At 42.2% G+C, this 19,032-nt stretch overlaps 1 protein-coding gene across 1 annotated transcript in view; it reads left to right on the top strand.

Annotated features, from left to right (window-relative positions):
* The first annotated feature begins 3,962 nt into the window (after positions 1–3,962).
* The window catches only part of IL22RA2 (interleukin 22 receptor subunit alpha 2), a 23,938-nt gene continuing 8,868 nt past the window's right edge, over positions 3,963–19,032 (top strand). Inside the window, exons 1-3 of the mRNA XM_006734915.3 lie at positions 3,963–4,782; positions 8,016–8,151; positions 9,819–9,997. Of these exons, the coding sequence (XP_006734978.1) occupies positions 4,722–4,782; positions 8,016–8,151; positions 9,819–9,997 (376 nt within the window). The 5' untranslated portion in view covers positions 3,963–4,721. The remainder of the gene's footprint in view (positions 4,783–8,015; positions 8,152–9,818; positions 9,998–19,032) is intronic.

The following is a 19,032-nucleotide window of genomic DNA, read 5'->3' as shown; positions in this document are numbered from 1 at the left end:
GAGTTGTGTGTGTGTGTCTGAAGGAACCACAGTGACCTCGCAGATCTGACAATCTCAGCCCCGTCTCATCAGGACTCGCACCCCAGACCATAAGAAGCAGAGAAGCATCTTCATGTTCTTGTGGCTTAAATCTTGTAAATTCCGGCCAGTTGCTAAAACACATTCCTTTTCATTGATTCACTAGCTATGCCGCAAGTGCTTACTACGTGCCCAGCACTGTTCATAGTGGAACAGTGAACAACACATACAATGTCAGGAGGTCACTCCTGGAGTTTCTATTCTAGTGGGGAAGATAGACAGCAAGAATAAAAACAGCCTATCAAATGATGATAGATGTTATGCAGAAAAATTAAGCAGACAAAGGAGATGCGGCCAGATGGCGGCGGGGAGAACTGCAGCCATGCTGGGTGGCCATGGAAGAATTCACTGGTAAGGTAATATCTGAGTAGACACATAAAGGAGGTGACCGGTGAGGCTCAGCATCTCAGAAAGAGCATGCAAGCAGAGGGGACAGGGAGTAAAAGATCTTAGCGTGGGGATGAGCCTGGCATGCCCGAGAAACGGCAAAAAGGCCATTAGGGCCGGAGCACTGTGGGTTAGGAGAAGTGGAAGAGGTGAAGTTAGAGGTAATGGAGCCAGAAGGTCCACAGCCTTGTAGGTGAGTAGAAAAATATTGCCTTTTATGTTGAAAGAGATGTGAAGGTATTAGAAGGCTCTGAGCAAAGGCTCTGATGGAACATTTTGAAGAAGCACTCCTGCTGATGCAGAGGACAAAGGCAGCAGTGGGGAGAATGGACAGGAGGCTACGGCCACAGACCGGGGAACAGATAGTAGTGGTGGGGACCTGAGTGGTTGCAGTGGAGGGGGTGACAACTGGGTGGATTCTGGTTATGCCATGGAAATCTTTCCAGAGTTGAAACAATGTCCAGGCATATGCTAGTGGATGGACATAATGATTGGATATATCCAATAGGGTTTTCAGGGTCAGTAAAAGACCTTGGTCAAGAACAGTCAAAACAAAATCAATAACATCTTTCAACCAGACCAATAGGCATGAAGAGCGGAAAGTTACCCTAAGGAAGCCCTCAGTCTTATGAACAGAGGTTTTAAATAATGTATTAGTGTTCGTGGTCCAAAAATTAATAAAAACTAAGCTTGATCAGATTGGTCATTGTGTTTATTGCATGTATTTGAACAATGAAGTTCCTTTTTTTTTTTTCTGGATTCAAGTCCATAAACTATTTTGAAATGCATGCCAATTATTTCCAGAATGCAGAACTGCTTAAAAGTCATGAGTATTATTCAGAGTTATTGAGGGCCTGGCGCATAACAAAGAACAAATAGTTTCCCAGTTATTGGTACTACAAGTATATGGTTCTCTCTAGGTCTGAGGAGGAGAAGAGTGGATTTCAAGTTATCATTGTGCTCCATTAAATTAACTTTAGAAGGAGGCCTCCCGTTTACCAAATCATAGAATGAGGGAAAGAACCTGGAGCAGAAACCCAGTCCATCTTAGATATACTCTACTGAGGCAGTTTTTAAACACTTTTCTGAAGGAGAATAAGGAACATGTGGCCCTTCACTACCAAGACGTGGCTGAAGAAAAGGAAGCTGGCCCGATCAGGACTGGCTCTGCCCTCTGGTTCATCACTGCATCCCTAACACAGTGCCCGGGGATACAGCACATGCTCAGTAAACATTCATTTGAGTGAATCAACAATTAAAGGAATGAATGGCCAAATCTTCATTGACATTGTTCTATCCCTTTATGGAATAAATATTACAAGTGAAGAATAACACATAGTGATTTTATAATAGACCCCTTAGGTCAGCCAGACCTGACTTCACCCGTTGCTTTGTCACTACATGCCGTAGAGCTGGTTAGGTTCTTTGAGCTTATGTCTCGTTTTCTTCATCTGTAATATCAGGATAATTATACTGACCTCCTGGGCTTGTCCTGAGGATTAACTAAAATAACACATAAAAAGGATTTAACACAGTCCCCCATAGTTGTTAGTTCCTGTTACCAACACTAAAATGGCATTTAAATTACCAAAAGAAGTTTTATAAAGATGTCATCTTGTAGATAAACTTTTAAAGTCCTTTTCCTTTTGTTATGAAGAAGCTCAAATATATATAAAAGTAGAAAGTATAATGAGTATCCTTGTACCCAATACCCAGTTTCAATAATTATCAGCTTGTGGCCGGCTGGTCACCCTCTTCCTGACCCTTTGGATTATTTTGAAGCAAATCCCAGACATCGTGTCATGTTATCTGTAATATTTCAATATGTATTTCTAACAGTAATAATAATGATAACCAAAATCCCATATCACACTTAAAAATAATTAATAATGATTTCTTGGTTAGGTGAATTGTTGGTCTCCGGGAAGCCACAGGGAAAAAGAAGAGAATCAGGTCTGTCCAAGGCAGGGGCTTAGGCAAGTTCTCTCCAGACCCAACACGAGGGAGGCACTCCTGTCACTGTCAAGGTGGACTCTTCCTGCTGATGAGTTAGAGGGGGGAGGGCAGGGGAGGAAGGTGGGTAATGAGTTGGAAGCCAGCATTTCATGCTTGAAGCAAAGTAGAGCAGACATCTCCAGTTATCTGTAATTTTCTTCCTTCCCAAAGCAAATGTATTTTCACTGGAAATAATTCTGTTCAAATTCTTCTGCTTCCAAATTGGTAGGATTTTAGGATTTAATTTTACCTTCTCATCTACCTGAGGCATCGTGGCAGAATTGGCTTTTAGGCAGATTATGATATCACACAACCAGAGAGCTCATTGAATGGTTACAGGACTGGTTTGGTTTCTGCAATTTAACATAGCACAAAAGTTCACACATCTTTGAGAGAATTCAGTTCTTAGTATATTCTGTGATCTTCTACCTTCCCCTCTAATTGTCCCTTATTTGTTCTACAAAAGTCAGTAACCCAGTGGAAACCCTGATCTCATTGTCGGCTGCACTACTTATTAAACCTTGAATTAAAGTATTTTTCTTTTTTTCTTAACTGGAATTTGGGGTAATTGGGTTGCTTTGAAACAAGAGCTATTTGTGCAGAAGATATGGAACATCAGTAGTTCAAACACAGGTTATCACCCCTCTGCCCCCATTTAAAAGCCAAGGTTAATATGGGGCTCCTAGGTGGCTCAGTCAATTGGGTGTCCGACTCTTGATCTCAGCTCAGGTTTTGATCGCAGGGTTGTGAGTTCAAGCCTCGCATTGGGCTCCTTGCTGGGCGTGGAGTCTACTTAAAAAAAAAAAACACCAAAAAAAAAAACAACCTCAAGGTGAATGCAAAGTTTAGAGCTCGCTGGGTAAAGTCAGTGAGTAAGTAGGTGCTGCTGAGACGTCTAGAAAACAAGGAGCACCAGAGGGTACAAAGGGAGCCTAAGATCTGTTGCATGTTTCTTCCTTGAAAGCCTTTGTTCGCTTCAGAGCAATGGAAATCCCACCTGGAGGAGATGAGGGGTCCGGTTCCGAAGTCGGACACAGCGTGGAGGCACTGGAAAGCCTGGCGTTATCTTCACAAACCCCCCCATGCCGCTCTGGCAGTTATGTCTACTTCCCTTTACAAGTGGGCTTTGGAAGGCAGGGGCAATGTCTATCTTACTCGCTGCCGCACCCTTGGTGCTGAGACTAATCAGGCAGCAAATGTCTGTTCCATGTTACTGAGGGAAGGAATGGATGAGAACTGCTTCGCAGCCCTCCCTAGTACTTACCACAGAGGCTATTCTACCGAGGACTTAAAAGAGACTACAGAGGTATTTCCTCTTTTGACCTAAAAATCCTCACTTAAAAAAATTATGGCTTTCTTCTTGGGCTTTAATGTACAATTTTAGTGCCTCTACAAACATGCGGTTAAAAAAAATGGTAAGAAAAATGAATATAATGAATCATAGGCAAAGAACAGATGACCTAGTTTGATCAGATTTCAAAGAAGATATGAAAAAGATAGAATGTAGCTCAAAATGATTGTCCCCCACATTCAACCTTTTAAGGACTCATGTAGTTTCACAGCTCAGAATCTTTCTCAGATGGCTGGAAACGGAGGGTGGGAGTGGAAAAGGAAGCGCATTGGTTGAGTGGGGCCTGGGGGGCCACCATGGACTGGGAAGACAGATGAGTGGGGCAGGGAAGCCCTGTGGAGAGCCAGAGGGTGTGGAGGGTCTGAGGTATACCCCGGAAGTTAGTCAGAGAGCTTCCAAGAAGGGAGGAAAAGGAAGAACCAACCAGAGACCCTACCAGCTTGAACCACGGTCAGGAGCCCGGGTAGCTGTAACTGCCAAGAACATTTCCCAGAGTCACTGTGCCAGCCACACGCTGGTGGCTAGATTCCCTGAGGGCCTCACGATCTGTTGGATTCCCTCACCTGCGAGTGCCTTGCACAATTCCTGCCCTACCCTGCCCTGCAGTCCGCCAGTCCTCAGTGTTTTGCCTTTTCAGAGCTGACAAAGTCCCAGTCCCAACAAAAACAAGCTTCCACATTGAAGTGACTTACGGCAAATATTTTCTGAAGTGATTTCTCTACTTTTACAATAACCCTAAAATAATAAACAACATAGTGTCTTGACAAAGTGAAATTGTAGTGGCTTCAAGGAACCATGGTTAAGCCCACGAGGGGATGTCCGGCATGAGGATTCTTCAGTTTCCTCTTCCGTCCAGAGCTGTGCTCTCAGTGAGGGGACCACTGGTTGTTCGACCAGTCGCGCTCCAGCCATGACGCCTAAACGTTGCTTTCTAGGCTTCCTCATCAGTTTCTTCCCGACTGGTGTCGTAGGTAAGTGCTTCACTTCTTTTTAATTGCTCACGACTTTGTCATCTGAGTCAGCTCAAGGGACTGTTGGAAATGGCTCTAGTGCTCTTCTCGGCTTTGTCCAATTGTCAGCTTTCTTCTGACATGAAATGGTCAGAACAGACATGGGGTCAGTCTCTCTCTGCAGCCTGCATAACTCCAGGTGGACTTAATAAGTAGCTACTAAAGAGGAGACACTCAAACTTCATATTTCTTTTGCCTTCAAGGGACACTAGAGCAGAGTGGTTATGAGCAGGCTCCTCAGCCAGACGACCTGAGTCTGGATCCCAACTCTGCCATTTACCATCTAGGAAACCTTGGGCAATTGACTCTACCCCCGCTGTGCCTTAATTTCCTCATCTGTAGGATGGGGATTATAAGTCACTGTGAGGATCACATGAGTTAATATATACTCAGTGCTTAGAACAGTGCCTGACAGAATAGAGACCATAAACTGCATGTGAGAATTTGCTGTTGGTCTTCACAGAGAACTTTTTAAGAGCAGAGAAGAACTTGTCACCCCAAGATACCTCTGATCAAAGCCATTAACCTCCCCCCCTCCCCAGTTAAAGATAGGTACGTCTCAGTGTGAATGACTCAACTAATGTTCCCAAGACAATACAGTTGCTCAGGGACTGATAACATAAAAGCAATTCAAGCCCTCATTGTTCAGAAATGGGTGTGGATTTGAGTAGACTATACCTTTGGTCCTTGGCAATAGAAAGGACTCGTTTGGCAAACTATGGCGGGAATTCCAGTGCTGCCAAAATGATTTGGGGCTCTACATGTTACCGGGCCTGTAACTTGGGGCAAGAGCCACATGTCCTTAAGCCTCAACTTCCCCATCTGTAAAACGTGCTACCTTATTTGGTGGTTGTGAATATGGGATAAGACGTAAGGCTTTCAGCACAGTGCCTGATACTTGTTTAATGTTCCTATATGTTCAATGGTTGGTGAATGCCACCCAGAAGGAGGAGGAGGGCACGAGGGGGAGAAAGAATATCCTCAGGCCCTCAATGTTTTTCCCCACCATTAGCTCCCCTCTCTGAGGCTTTGCTCTTGGTTTCTGTGGCGGGTGACAGGCAGGCTCTGCAGTCAGATGCCTGGGTACAAAATCAGCGTCAGCAATTTTGTCTGGAAGAGGGAGACTGCAATAGTCCCTTTTTTGTCGAACAGCTGGGCAGATTGAGTTAAGGCAGGTACAGGGCCGCAGCACCTGGTACACGGTGATCTGGTCTTATTGTCAGAGGGAGCAGCAGTGATGGTACAAAAGTGAGACAAGAAATTCAGAGACAGAGGCGCTAAAGGACATTGAGCTGACTATCTTCAGGGGTGGCAAATCAACTCTAGGCGCAGGCTCCAGCAGATAGTGTTCCTCACAACCTGACACTTCTGGACTTTTTCTGTACTACAAGGACTGATCTGGTCGTGATTTGGGTGAGCAAAATCAACGGCAGCGGTAGGCTCTTTCCAAGGACGTGCCACCATTTGACACACTGAAGGAGTTCCAAAAAATAAAAATAAAAGCAAACAAAAACCAACCAGCCCCCTTCATTAGAACATAACAAATCTTGAATGTTCAGAGCTGAGATCATAGGCTCAGAAGTACGTTCTTGCATCTCAATGATTTTTTGAGCAAAGGCTTAAAGGAGGTGAAGAAAGGAGGTGTGCGGAGTTCCAGGGGGGGAGCAGGGCCAGTGCAGGGACACACCCAGCGGGAGCACCCCCAGCACGGCGGGGCAGGAGACAGGAGAGCATCCTGGAGAAAGGGGGGAGTCCGGTAGGAGATGAAGTCGGGGGAAAAAGACGAGGTTGTTTCCTGACGCCCTCTCCTTCTGCCCAACTTCCTATCCCTGATCGGAAAGGTCACACTTGTTGGTGAGGAAAACTTCACCTCTGCCCCATCTTAGGCTCTCAGCCTAAGTTAACAAAAAGGCAGGTTAACGAGAGAAAAACAAATCGTTCATTAACACGTGCAGCGCGTGTCGAGAGGGAGGAACGTGAGCGAAGAGTGACCCAGATGGCGGCTTAGTATTCCAGCTCATCTGGCATCTTCAACAAAGAGCAATACATTCACACAGAGCTGACGGGACACAGGAAGGCAGGTTTAGGCTCCCGAGAGAGGCAAACTGTGGTATGGTCAACATACGGGAGAGAGGAAACTGACGGAAGGTTTGTTGGCAGACTCCTCTGGTGCCCTCCTGGGCCGAGAAGCCTGTCTCCAATAAAAGGAGAATTTATATCTTGCCTTTAGGCAGAAAAGGGGGAGGGTATCGAGACTTTTCCTGTGTTTGTTGCTTCTTCATTGCCTTCAGCTCACAATATATTTTTTTTTATGCCTAAGAGGCCCGTTTTAGAGTGACATGGTCTAGTTTCCTTCGGATTCTAGAATGCAGTTTTGTCAGAGTCTCTTGCCGCCACGGGGCTGAATGCAGGTGAGACTGATCACCCACTCAGTGAATGAGGGAACGAAGCACAACCCACTGACAGTACACACTTAGCCCTGTCCTGCCGCCATTAGACTCAGGATTCTTTTCAGGAACACTGGGCCCCACCACAGGGCCTTGGGCGGTCTCCCCTGAGAGCAGGGACGGGCTCATCTCAGCAATTATGCTTGAGTTCTTGGAGCCAGGATGCAAGCTGGTAAGTGCAGCCCTTCAGGACCCGAGCAACCAAGGCTGATCGCCTGGAATAAAGCCACGTCAGCTGGGAGAGGTTGGGGGCCAGCAAGGCAAGACCCAGCAGTTGAGCAAGATCCTGAGAAAAGAGAAACCGAGGGCTGGGCTGAGGGCCTGGAACCAAAATGGATCCCAGGCAGAATTCTGCCTCAGTGTAGCAGTCATAGAATGGCTCCTAGGAAAGTGGGTGAGTGGCCTTGGTGTGGGCTTTTCATCTTGGTCATTACATTCCATCACCGTCACGGAAGGGACAGAGAACACTGTCCCTTTCACTGCTCTTTATTCCCTCTGGAGCTTGTGAATGGGGTGGGAGGATATCACATTTTTATGGCCGGGAACACAGTAGTTCTGCAACCTGAGCATGCATAAGAATCCTCACATTCAAGATTCAAAATGTTGACTTCTGGCTCCAGCTCTCCCATCTACACTTCTAGCAACTACTTTAGGAACTCCTTATGCAAGCATCACACTGCAAAGTATCGCTAAGAACAATGGTGTCCGTGTTCATGTTCAAAGTTTTCCCTTCTCTTTTTATTTTAGAAACTCAGTCAGTCCACGAGTGTCTGAAGCCTCAGAGAGTACATTTCCAGTCTCGAAATTTTCACAACATTTTGCACTGGCAGCCTGGGAGGGCTTGCACGAGCACCAGCGGTATCTATTTCGTGCAGTATAAAACGTAAGCAATTTGAGCTTCCTCCAGCTGACCGAGATGGCCCCTGGAACTACATGCTCTAGAATGCAGTGGAGTGTTAGATCTTTTTCCAGTTTCAGGGGGGGTTAAGAAGAAGCAGAGGCAGGGACAGGAGTGCCTTGTCTCCTTGAAGGCTGCCTGGGGACACAAAATGCACGATGATGTGCAGTCTGTAGGGGAGACGCTTCATCCCTCAGAGACCCAGCGCCGAGACCTTACCAGCTGAGCCTCTGGCCCCACGGTGGGCTCTCTACATATTTATCTAGTGAATGTTGGAAGCAAATTGCTTAGCACGTAGTGTAGTAGGTACTCAACCAAGCTGATGCTACTGACCGCTGAAGAAGCAGCTATGGGACACCTGGAGAGGAGTGTACAAAAGATCTTTTGAATTCAAAAGTCATTTTTGAAAACTTAGAAAATTCTTTTCAAAAACAAGTGGCGCCTGTATTCCGCTGCGGCATGCGCCTCGGGCTGCTTCTGGTGCGTCACGGCCAGATTCAGACGTAAGCAGTTCCTTTCCGGGATCGAGACCAGGAAACAGAAGCTCCCGGTTTGCAAATGGCCGCTTTTCCCACTCATACATTTCTGGGGGGTTTTTGAGGCTCCTCCTTCTCTTCCACAGTTTGAGATGCTGGCTGAGAGATACTGACTGAGACAGAGATAGGACAGTTTCGCGTTCACGACTTTTCATTCGAAATTCAGAAAATCAGATGTAGCTGTGGACCAAAATAGCAATTCTTATTCCATACCCTCATCCATGTCTCCCTAGCACAGGGGTAGGTTCAAGGTCAGATGTGCCCATTTATTAACCTCTTGTTAATGTCATGAGAACTATTTCCAGAAGTTTTTCAGTCTTTAACTCCTGCTGCTTTTCTCAACATATTTTGTATAGCAACTGCAAAGTTTATGCATCTTTATTTATACATTAAAATTTATGCAACCCCCGCTCCATTTTCAACAAAAAGATTGACAAGATGTGTTGGGTAAGCAATACCTGAGAGGAAAAGGGGTAGCAACTTCTCAGAATCAGCCACATTACTCAACAGCAGGCTGATGAGAAGTGAAGAAAACCACAGGGTTGAAACCTCAGAAGCATTAAGGATGTGGGAAGCTAGTACTCAAAAGTGGAAGTTGGTTCAGATACCAGAAGAAAAATTTCACTAAGTATTAAAAACCCCAAAACCCTTTTGCTACTGATACAGAAGGTGTCAGGCTTGAGTTTATCTTTCAGCAAGGTAACGCTTTGATTAACAAGAATAAAATTTAAAAAAAAAATTTTTTTTTAAGATTTTAAAAAATTTATTCATTTGAAAGAGAGAGCGAGCACAAGCAGGGGAACAGCAGAGGGAGAGGGAGAAACAGGTTTCCTGCTGAGCAGGGAGCCCGATGCAGGACTGGATCCCAGGACCCTGGGATCATGACCTGAGCCGAAGGCAGACGCTTAATGGACTGAGCCACCCAGGCACCCCAAGAATAAAAAATTTTTTAAAGATACTTGAGTGAAGCCGGAAGCTTTCACAGTGTTACTGCTGTTGGAGGACAAAAATCCCAACTAGTCTAAAAAATTAATAGACTGAAAAAATGGAAGGCTCCTTCAATGGGAAACAAAACAAAACAACAACCCTCAGATCTTTGCCTTTTCTCTTCTATAGGTATGGACAGAGACAATGGAAAAATAAAGAAGACTGTTGGGGTATTCTAGAATTCTTTTGCGACCTTACTAACGAAACATCAGATATACAGGAACCTTACTATGGACGGGTGAGGACCACCTCGGCTGGGATCCACTCGGGGTGGACCATGACGCAACGTTTCACTCCCTGGTGGGAAAGTGAGTTCATGGAGTTTCTTTGCATTTGCTCTTCATGCCCCTGAGTAGCCCCACAGAGCAGGCCCTGTGCTTCGCTGAGCTTTATGGCGTCATCTCGTTTGACCTAATTCTCAGAACAACCCTAGAAGATGGCTTTTACTATCCTTACTTTATAGCCCATGAAATCAAGGCACCGAGGCTCCAGTGCTTGGCCAGTTCTCGTGGCTTGCACGCCTCAAGTCAGGATTCACATTCTGCTGCATCTGACTGCAGAGCCCACAATCTAGCCTGCTGCCAGACTGCTACCTCTTAGGAAGAAAAGTAGTTTCAGACAGCGGAAAAGGAGTCCTAAAGCTCTGTTTTTTTCCTGAGCATGGGAGTGAAGTTCCTGACAATACACTTCAGAAGGATTTTTTGTTGAGGAAATTAAGACTTTTTGTCATCCCCCCAAATGGGAGACCAGAAGTTTGCTCTTATATTCATTTCTCAATGACATATTTTTTTTTCTAATTTAGTCATAATCCTAGAATAATATAATCTAAAATGTCAATTATAAAATAAACCATTACCATGTAAAAGAGTAGACAAAAGAGGAAGAGAAAAAGAGAAGTGTTTAATATATATATAATATATATATATAAAGACACGCATACCAAAGCAAGAAAGAAAATATGGATATTTACTGCAGTCCTCATAATCACCACTGGTCATGAAGGTAGTTAATATCTATAACTTCTCTCAGTATTAACTCAATGTTCGCTTTCTTTCCAGTCAGTACCTCAGCTCTTCACTCTCATGGAATTGGGTTCTTTTTGGTCTTTCCTATATTCGTTTAACATAACCTTACATTAATTTTTATCATTGAATATAAGAGCTCTAAGAGGCACCCCAGAGGATACTAAGCATACTTCTACCTGGTCCTGTTGTATATACAGCAACTCTGCTTCCCCTTGATATTTGGAACCAGTTGCCCCAGACAACACATAAGGACCTCATTTTCTCCTTGTTGCTTAAATGGCATGAAGAGCTCCAGTCAGGAGGCAGCTTCAACTTCCAATTCTTTGAAACCGTTGTTATAACCAAGTGTATGGGAAACAAACCATTCAGGAGTCGTTCACCATGTTTAATAGTGAGGATTATATCTTCCCACTTCCACTTCTTATATCCTAGGCCAGTGAATGCTGTCTATGAAAGAAATAGCACCATATATTGGTCACAAGATTAGAGCATATACCAGTTCATAGACCACCTCACAAGGTCCTGTCTCACAAACTGAGTTTTCAATTAGCCACTTTACCTTCCTATGAAGCCAGGGGTTTCTAAGTGATGGGCTATATTGGAAGGCCAAATATTCCTGTGGGTATGAGACTGACTTCATCTCTTCCACATGAACTTGGTTCTTCTCTCATAAGCAATGTATGGTCAAATATTATGCTCATGAATAAGACAGTCACTACATTCACTCTAGGGTGGTCAGGGGGACTGCTGATAAAAGCCTTGAAGCAGAGAAGACAAATCTATCATCAGAAAAGTGTCCATTCCACTGTCTCTTATCCCCTCACTGTTAGAAGGGATTTAAAAAAATCTACTATATACAGTGAACTATACTAGGGGTTCAGCATTGGTTCTCCTTACAGGGAAGTTGGACTCTCAGTAGTGTCAGACTAGCCTTGGCCAAAGGAAGTCCATATTGTTGGGATGGAGACTATATATAGACTATATATATATCTATAGATATATATCTATAGATATATATCTATAGATATATATATAGACTATATATAGTCTCCATCTCTTTCACACAGCCATTTTGTTCATGAGCCTAAGGAATAAGTATGAGACACTGGGGAAATAGGCTTTCACTGCCTCCATGTAGAGTTTTTTAAACAACTTTTTTGAGACATAATTGACACCCCTTTCAATTACCTATATAATGTGTACAATTCAGTGGTTTTTAGTATATTAATAGATATTACAACCATCACCTACAGCCAATTTTAGAACATTTTCATTACCTCAAAAAGAAACGCCATACCCCTTGGCTATCACCCTCTTACTCTCTCGTTTCTCCAGCCCCTTAGTCCAAGGCAACCACTAATCTACTTTCTGTATCTATAGAGTTAGGGAACTCTAACATTCTTGACATTTCACATGAATGGAATCATGTAATATGAGGTCTTTTGTGACTGGCCGCTTCCACTTAGCAAAATGTTTTTTAAGGTTCATTCACATAGCATGTATCAATACTTCTTAATATTTCAGTACATGAATATATAACATTTTATTTATCCATTCCTCAGTTGATGGACATTTGATTTGTTTTTACATTTTGGCTATTGTAAATAGTGCTCCTATAAACATTCATGTACAATAAAACAAATGTTTTTATTTCTCTTAGGTATATACATAGAAGTGAAATCCCTAGGTCTCATGGTAACTCTATGTTTAATCATTTGAGGAACTGCCAGAATATTTTCCAAAGCAGCTGCACCATTGTATATTCCCTTCAGCAGTGTATGAGGGTTCCTATTTCTCCACATCCTTAACAATACCTACCTGGCCTTTTGATTATAGCTGTCTTAGTCAGTACGAAGTGGTTTCTTGTGGGTTTTTTTGGTTTTGTTTTTTTTGTTGTTGTTTGAGAGAGAGAACACAAGAGCAGACAGAGAGGAAGAAGCAGACTCCACGTTAAGCAGGGAGGACAATGTAGGGCTTGATCTCTGGACTCCGGGGTCATGACCTGAAACAAAGGCAGACACTTATCCGACTGAGCCATCTCAGCGCCCCCCTCATGTGGTTTTGATTTGCATTTCCCTGATGATTAATGGTGTTGTCTCTCTCTTGGAGAATAATCTATTTCAATCCTTTGTCCATTTTTAAGTTGGATTATTTGTCTTTTTATTATTAAGTTGTAAGAGTTCTTTTTTTTTTTTAAGATTTTATTTCTTTATTTGACAGAGAGAGACACAGCGAGAGAGGGAACACAAGCAGGGGGAGTAGGAGAGGGAGAAGCAGGCTTCCCATGGAGCAGGGAGCCCAGTGAGGGGCTCGATCCCAGGACCCTGGGATCATGACCTGAGCCAAAGGCAGACACTTAACGACTGAGCCACCCAGGCACCCCAAGAGTTCTTGATATATTATGGATACCAGACCTTAGTCAGATATATGATTTTCAAATATTTTCTCCCATTCTGTGGTTTGTCTTTTCGCTTTCTTGATGGAGTGATTTGAAGCACAAAATTTTTTAATTTTGATGAACTATTTTTTCGCTGTTGTTCATGCTTTTAGTAATATCTAAAAATCTTTTGCCAGATCTAAGGCTATGGAGGTTTATCTTAAGTTTTCTTAAAAAGAGTTTTATAGTTTTAGCTCTTACATTTAGGTCTTTGATCCATTTTGAGTTCATTTTTGTGTATGGTGTGAGGTAAGGGTCCACTTTCATTCTTTCATAAACGTCTATCCAGTTGTCTAGTGTCATTTTGTTGAAAAGGCTATTCTTTTACCCTTGAATGATCTTGGTGCTCTTGGTGAAAATAAGTTAATCGTAGACCTGTGGGTTTATTTCTAAATTTTCAATTTGATTCTAATGATCTATATGTCTTTCCTTGTTCCAGTACCAAGGAATTTTTGTAAGAGCTTATCTATTTATTTGAGAGAGAGAGAGAGAACGAGTCAGGGGAAGTGGCAGAGGGAGAGGGAGAGACTTCCCGCTGAGCTGGGAGCCCGATGCCAGGCTCGACCCCAGGATCATGACCTGAGTCAAACGCAGACACTTAACTGACTGAGCCACCCAGACACCCCCACACTGTCTTGATTACTGTTGCTTTCTAGCAAATTTTGAAATTGGAGGGTGTGAGCCCTCCTACTTTGTTTTTCTTTTTCAAGATGGCTTTGGCTATTCTGGGTCCCTTGCAATTCTATATCCACCTAGATTTTTGAAAGCTTCCTTTTAGTAGGTGTATTTTGCTTTGCATTCACATGGACACAGAAATATTTGCTTAGGGGTCCATCCATATACTTCTTATCCAGACCTCCTGCCACCAGCTGAGTGTGTTTAACACTATAGAAGTCCACTTCTGGCCAGTACCATCATGTCATGCAGAGCCTTCTGGGAACAGGCTTCTTCTTCTTCTTTTTTTTTTTTTGTTCTTACATTAAGTGGTCTTAAGGGACTCTTCAAGATGCCATAACTGTAGAGGAGGAAAAAGTGATAAGGCAGTAGATATAGTTGCACTGAGAGGATGAACCACCTACTTTCACAAACTAATTTGATGGTAAGACCTACTAGAGGCTGGACTCCAATAATCCATTTCCACTTAATATTGGCATGTTTTTGAGCACTTTATGATGTTCTGTATCAGAGGACACCCAGTTCATGATAGGAAATTCAGGTCACATGTTTCCCTAATATCCCTTGAGTCAAGTGTTCAGTTTTTATCAGGGCTCAGGGAGTCTGGAACTTTTTCTCAAAAGAAAAATAGTTATTTTCTAAAGAGGGTATGACTTTGTTCCAAAAACCCAAGGACTTAGAATTGCCATAGTCTCTAAATAGCATCCTGATCTGCCACAGATAATTTGAAGATTGTTGGATTTCCTGGATCATAAAAGACAAGTGGCAGAGCTGCTTGTTTGCAACATGACCTAGTTGAGAAGTCTGTCATTTAGTCTGGGTCCTTCTCAAAGCTGAAAATCTTATGGGTTACTTTGCAAATGGGTAACACAACCAAATGCAGTATGTATTCCCTACAAAATGCATAGAGACCCAACAAACCCAGTGAATCTTTCTTAGCAGTAGAGGATGCAAAGTGAAGCAACTTGCCTTTTACTTGAGAGGAAATGTCTCAACAAACCCCAGAGGAAATTTAACTCCAACACTCTGCTTCAGTGTATCTTACTAAAGCATCTACGGTGTGTAGGACTTAAGGTATACCAAGTTCAATCAGTACCATGAGCTCTTTAGTGGACCAACATGATATCCGATGGTACAAAGATCAAAGACCCTGTAGATTATATGTGACAGAGATCTAGATGACAATGAAAGCCAAGTGAAAGGAAATTGTTCTGATGCTTTCTAATTATTGGACAAAGGAAGGAAAAAATTCTCCGATCAATAACTATATTGATTGGCTCCAGAACAGAGATACTGTAACTGAATAGCAATCACACCATGGTCACCACCTGAGTACATTTACAATTATCCTTTTTATTATTCAAGATCCATCTTTTTGGAAGAGGAGGGTATAATTCAAATAAATGAGTCAAGTGGGGAAGTGATACATCTCACCACCCCTGCATTTTTCAAGATGTTTTTGATGCACAAATTTTGTTCAAAAGAGGAACTCCGTTGGCTTCCACTTGCTTGCATCCCATAATAACTTCTGTGCCACAGATCAGGGAACTGGAATGGAAATGAATTCTATCAGTTGTTGTGTATATCTCATTAAATTTACTTTTATTACCTGACTCACTATAAGAACGTACTATAAGAGGCATTCTGAGTCCAGAGAGATTATCATCAACTCAGAATCAGGGTCCCATTACTGGCCAGAGCCTGTACTTACCTTTCTCCAATTCACAATTATCCTCTAGGGAAGGATGAAAGAAGATTTATCATAAAACTGGTAGCATTATTACTTCACTTGCCTTCCAAATCTCACCCTAGTGATCTAACTAGTGCAATGTCCAATTAAACCCAAACTAATTAGATCATGTCCAGAATGCTAGATGCGTTGGAATTTAGAAAAAGGCATCTTTAGTTTTCCAAGTGTTCAACTAGTAGAAAAGTGGAATGGGAATTGAGCAAACTATCAATGGCATCCAGCACAGTATTTCTTGGAATAACTCGAGATTCAAGCCCAATACACTCCACCACCAATTCTCTGGTTGAGGAAAAGGAAACTGTATGACTAAGCTGGTAGACAGCAAAGAGGGAGTTTGCGGAATAGTTTAATTACTATATTCAAGCCTAGAAAAGGGGTCAAGTTCAAATTTGTTCCTCAAAGCTTTCTTGAGTGTGATCCACTAGGTTAGTTGATACGATTAGCCAAAGACATTGACCAAGATGAGCTTCAACTCAATTATATTTTAATTTAGATAGTGTTGCATTAAGAAGAGTTTGTGTTCTCTCTGTATGACTATCCCATGAAGGAAAAAAAACCCAAAAACTAAAAAAGCCTTCTGCCAGGACCTCTTAAGAAGAGTAAAAAAGCAGTGTGTAACATAGTCAAAACTGGAGCTACTCTTGTTGAAGAGATAATGAGAGCCCTGCTCACTTGCCTGTTTCCTTACCTCCAGCTTTGGCTCTCCTGCCACAGGGCCTGAGGCTTTCTGAAAATAATGTTTTGAAAAACACATTGCTAGGCTATTAGGACAGCACGTTCCTAGAGTCTGTGACAGGCCTAATGAATCAACTGGCTGCATTGACTCACCTGAGACCTGTTTCTGAACATTGGGGTGTGGTTTTAGGTTAAGGGATTCTGGCTCCTGGTATCTATCTAGGGACAAAGCAACATTAAAAAAAAAAAAAAAAAAAAAACCAACAACAATAACACCAACAACAAAAAACTTCTTAAGTTAAAGCAGCATTTGAGGCTCAGTATGATTTCAGTATTTTTTAAAACCATATTTTCTTGAATTAAAAATAGCTGTGGAGTTTTGGAGTAGGCCTGATTTTCTAATGGAGTGACCTAAATTCAGATTAAATAATCACCTTGGCTCCATTCATTCAGCAAGTATTTATGAAGCACTTATATGTTCTGGACATTATACTAGGTCCTGGGGAGAAAATAGCAAGCACAGCAGATAAAGAACTTTCTTTCTTCATAGAGATTTCTGTTTAATGGAGAAGACAGACTTTAATAAAATAGTAATACAAACAAACATAACATGATACCAATGGCAGGTGGTACAAAAGAGATCCACAGTGCTATCAGAGCCTAGTCAAGGAAGAACCTGATCAGGGATGTCAGGAAAAGCATCTCTGGGGAAATGACACTTGAGCTGACATCTAAAGATGAATGGAGATTAACTAGACAAAAAATGTTGGAGGATTTCCAGGCAAAGGAAATAGCATTGGCAAGGCCCTCTGGCAGGAGGAAGCAGGTCAAGGACAAGAGACTGAAAGATAGATGCATGGTGAAGAAGAGCAGGCAGGAGGAATGTGAAATAAGAGGGGACCACTGGAGAGATAGATGAATGAAAATTTTCTATTAAGGAGTTATGACTTCTTCCAGAAAAATATAAAGTAATTTTTTTAAGACTTATTTATTTATATTAGAGAGCTCATGGTGGGGAGGGGTAGGGGCCAAGGGAGAGAATCTCAAGCAGACTCCCCACTGAGCATGGAGACTGACATGGGGCTGGATCTCACCACCCAGAGACCATGATGTGAGCTGAAATCAAGAGTCAAACACTTAATCGACTGAGCCACCCAGGTGCCCCTGGAAAAATATAAAGTAATTTTAATCAGGGATGACATGATCAGATTTGTGTATTGAAAAGATCACTTTGGCTATATTCAGAAGTACAGATCAGAAAAAGAAGAGATTGGATACAGGTAAGTAAGTTAGTGAGTTCTTTTTTTTTATTAACATATAATGTATTATTTGTTTCAGGGGTACGGGTCTGTGATTCAACAGTCTTACACAATTCACAGCACTCACCATAGTACATACCCTCCCCAATGTCCATCACCTAGCCACCCCATCCCTCCCACCCCCGTCCACTCCAGCAACCCTCAGTTTGTCTCCTGAGATTAAGAGCCTCTTACAGTTTGTCTCCCTCTCTGGTTTCGTCTTGTTTCATTTTTCCCTCCCTTTCCCTATGATCCTCTGTCTTGTTTCTCAAAATCTTCATATCAGTGAGATTATATGATATTTATCTTTCTCTGATTGACTTATTTTACTTAGCATAATACCCTCTAGTTCCAATTTTGGCATCCATGTTCATCAGGGATATTGGTCTGTAGTTCTCCTTTTTGATGGAGTCTTTGTCTAGTTTTGGGATGAAGGAAATGCTGGCCTCATAAAATGAGTTTGGAAGTCTTCCTTCCATTTTTATTTTTTGGAACAGCTTCAGAAGGATAGGTATTAATTCTTCTTTGATTGTTTGGTAGAATTCCCCTGGGAATTGCTCTAGCTAGCATAGGCATTTTCACAATATTTCACAAGAGCCCTGGGCTCTTGTTTGTTGAGAGATTTTTAATAACTGCTTCAATTTCCTTAGTGGTTATGGGTCTGTTCAGGTTTTCTATTTCTTCCTGGTTCGGTTTTGGTAGTTTATACATCTCTAGGAATGCATCCATTTCTTCCAGATTATCTAATTTGTTGGCATAGAGTTGCTCATAATATGTTCTTATAATTGTTTGTATTTCTTTGGTATTGGTTGTGATCTCTCCTCTTTCATTCATGATTTTATTTATTTGGGTTCTTCCTCTTTTCTTTTTGATAAGTCTGGCCAGGGGTTTATCAATCTTATTAATTCTTTCAAAGAACAAGCTCTTAGTTTCATTGATCTGTTCTACTGTTCTTTTGGTTTCTATTTCATTGATTTCTGCTCTGATCTTTATTATTTCTCTTCTCCTGCTGGGTTTAGGCTTCATTTGCTGTTCTTTCTCCAGCTCCTTTAGGTGTAGGATTAGGCTGTGTATTTGAGACCTTTCTTGTTTCTTGAGAAAGGCTTGTATTGCTATATACTTTCCTCTTAGGATCGCCTAAGAGGTGGTCTGCCCAAAGATTTTGAACAGTTGTGTTTTAATTTTCATTTGTTTCCATGAATTTTTTAAATTCTTATTTAATTTCCTGGTTGACCCATTCATTCTTTAGTAGGATGCTCTTTAGCCTCCATGTATTTGAGTTCTTTCTGACTTTCTCTTGTGATTGAGTTCTAGTTTCAAAGCATTGTGGTCTGAAAATATGCAGGGAATAATCCCAATCTTTTGGTACCAGTTGAGACCTGATTTGTGATCAAGGATGTGATCTATTCTGGAGAATGTTCCATGGGCACTAGAGAAGGATGTGTATTCTGTTGCTTTGGGATGTAATGTTCTGAATATATCT

The sequence above is a fragment of the Leptonychotes weddellii genome, chromosome 8 (genome assembly GCF_054177405.1).
Source record: "Leptonychotes weddellii isolate Sample4059 chromosome 8, ASM5417740v2, whole genome shotgun sequence".
NCBI lineage: Eukaryota > Metazoa > Chordata > Mammalia > Carnivora > Phocidae > Leptonychotes > Leptonychotes weddellii.
The sequence above is the reverse complement of the archived record's forward strand: the minus strand, read 5'-3'. Positions and strand labels throughout refer to the sequence as shown.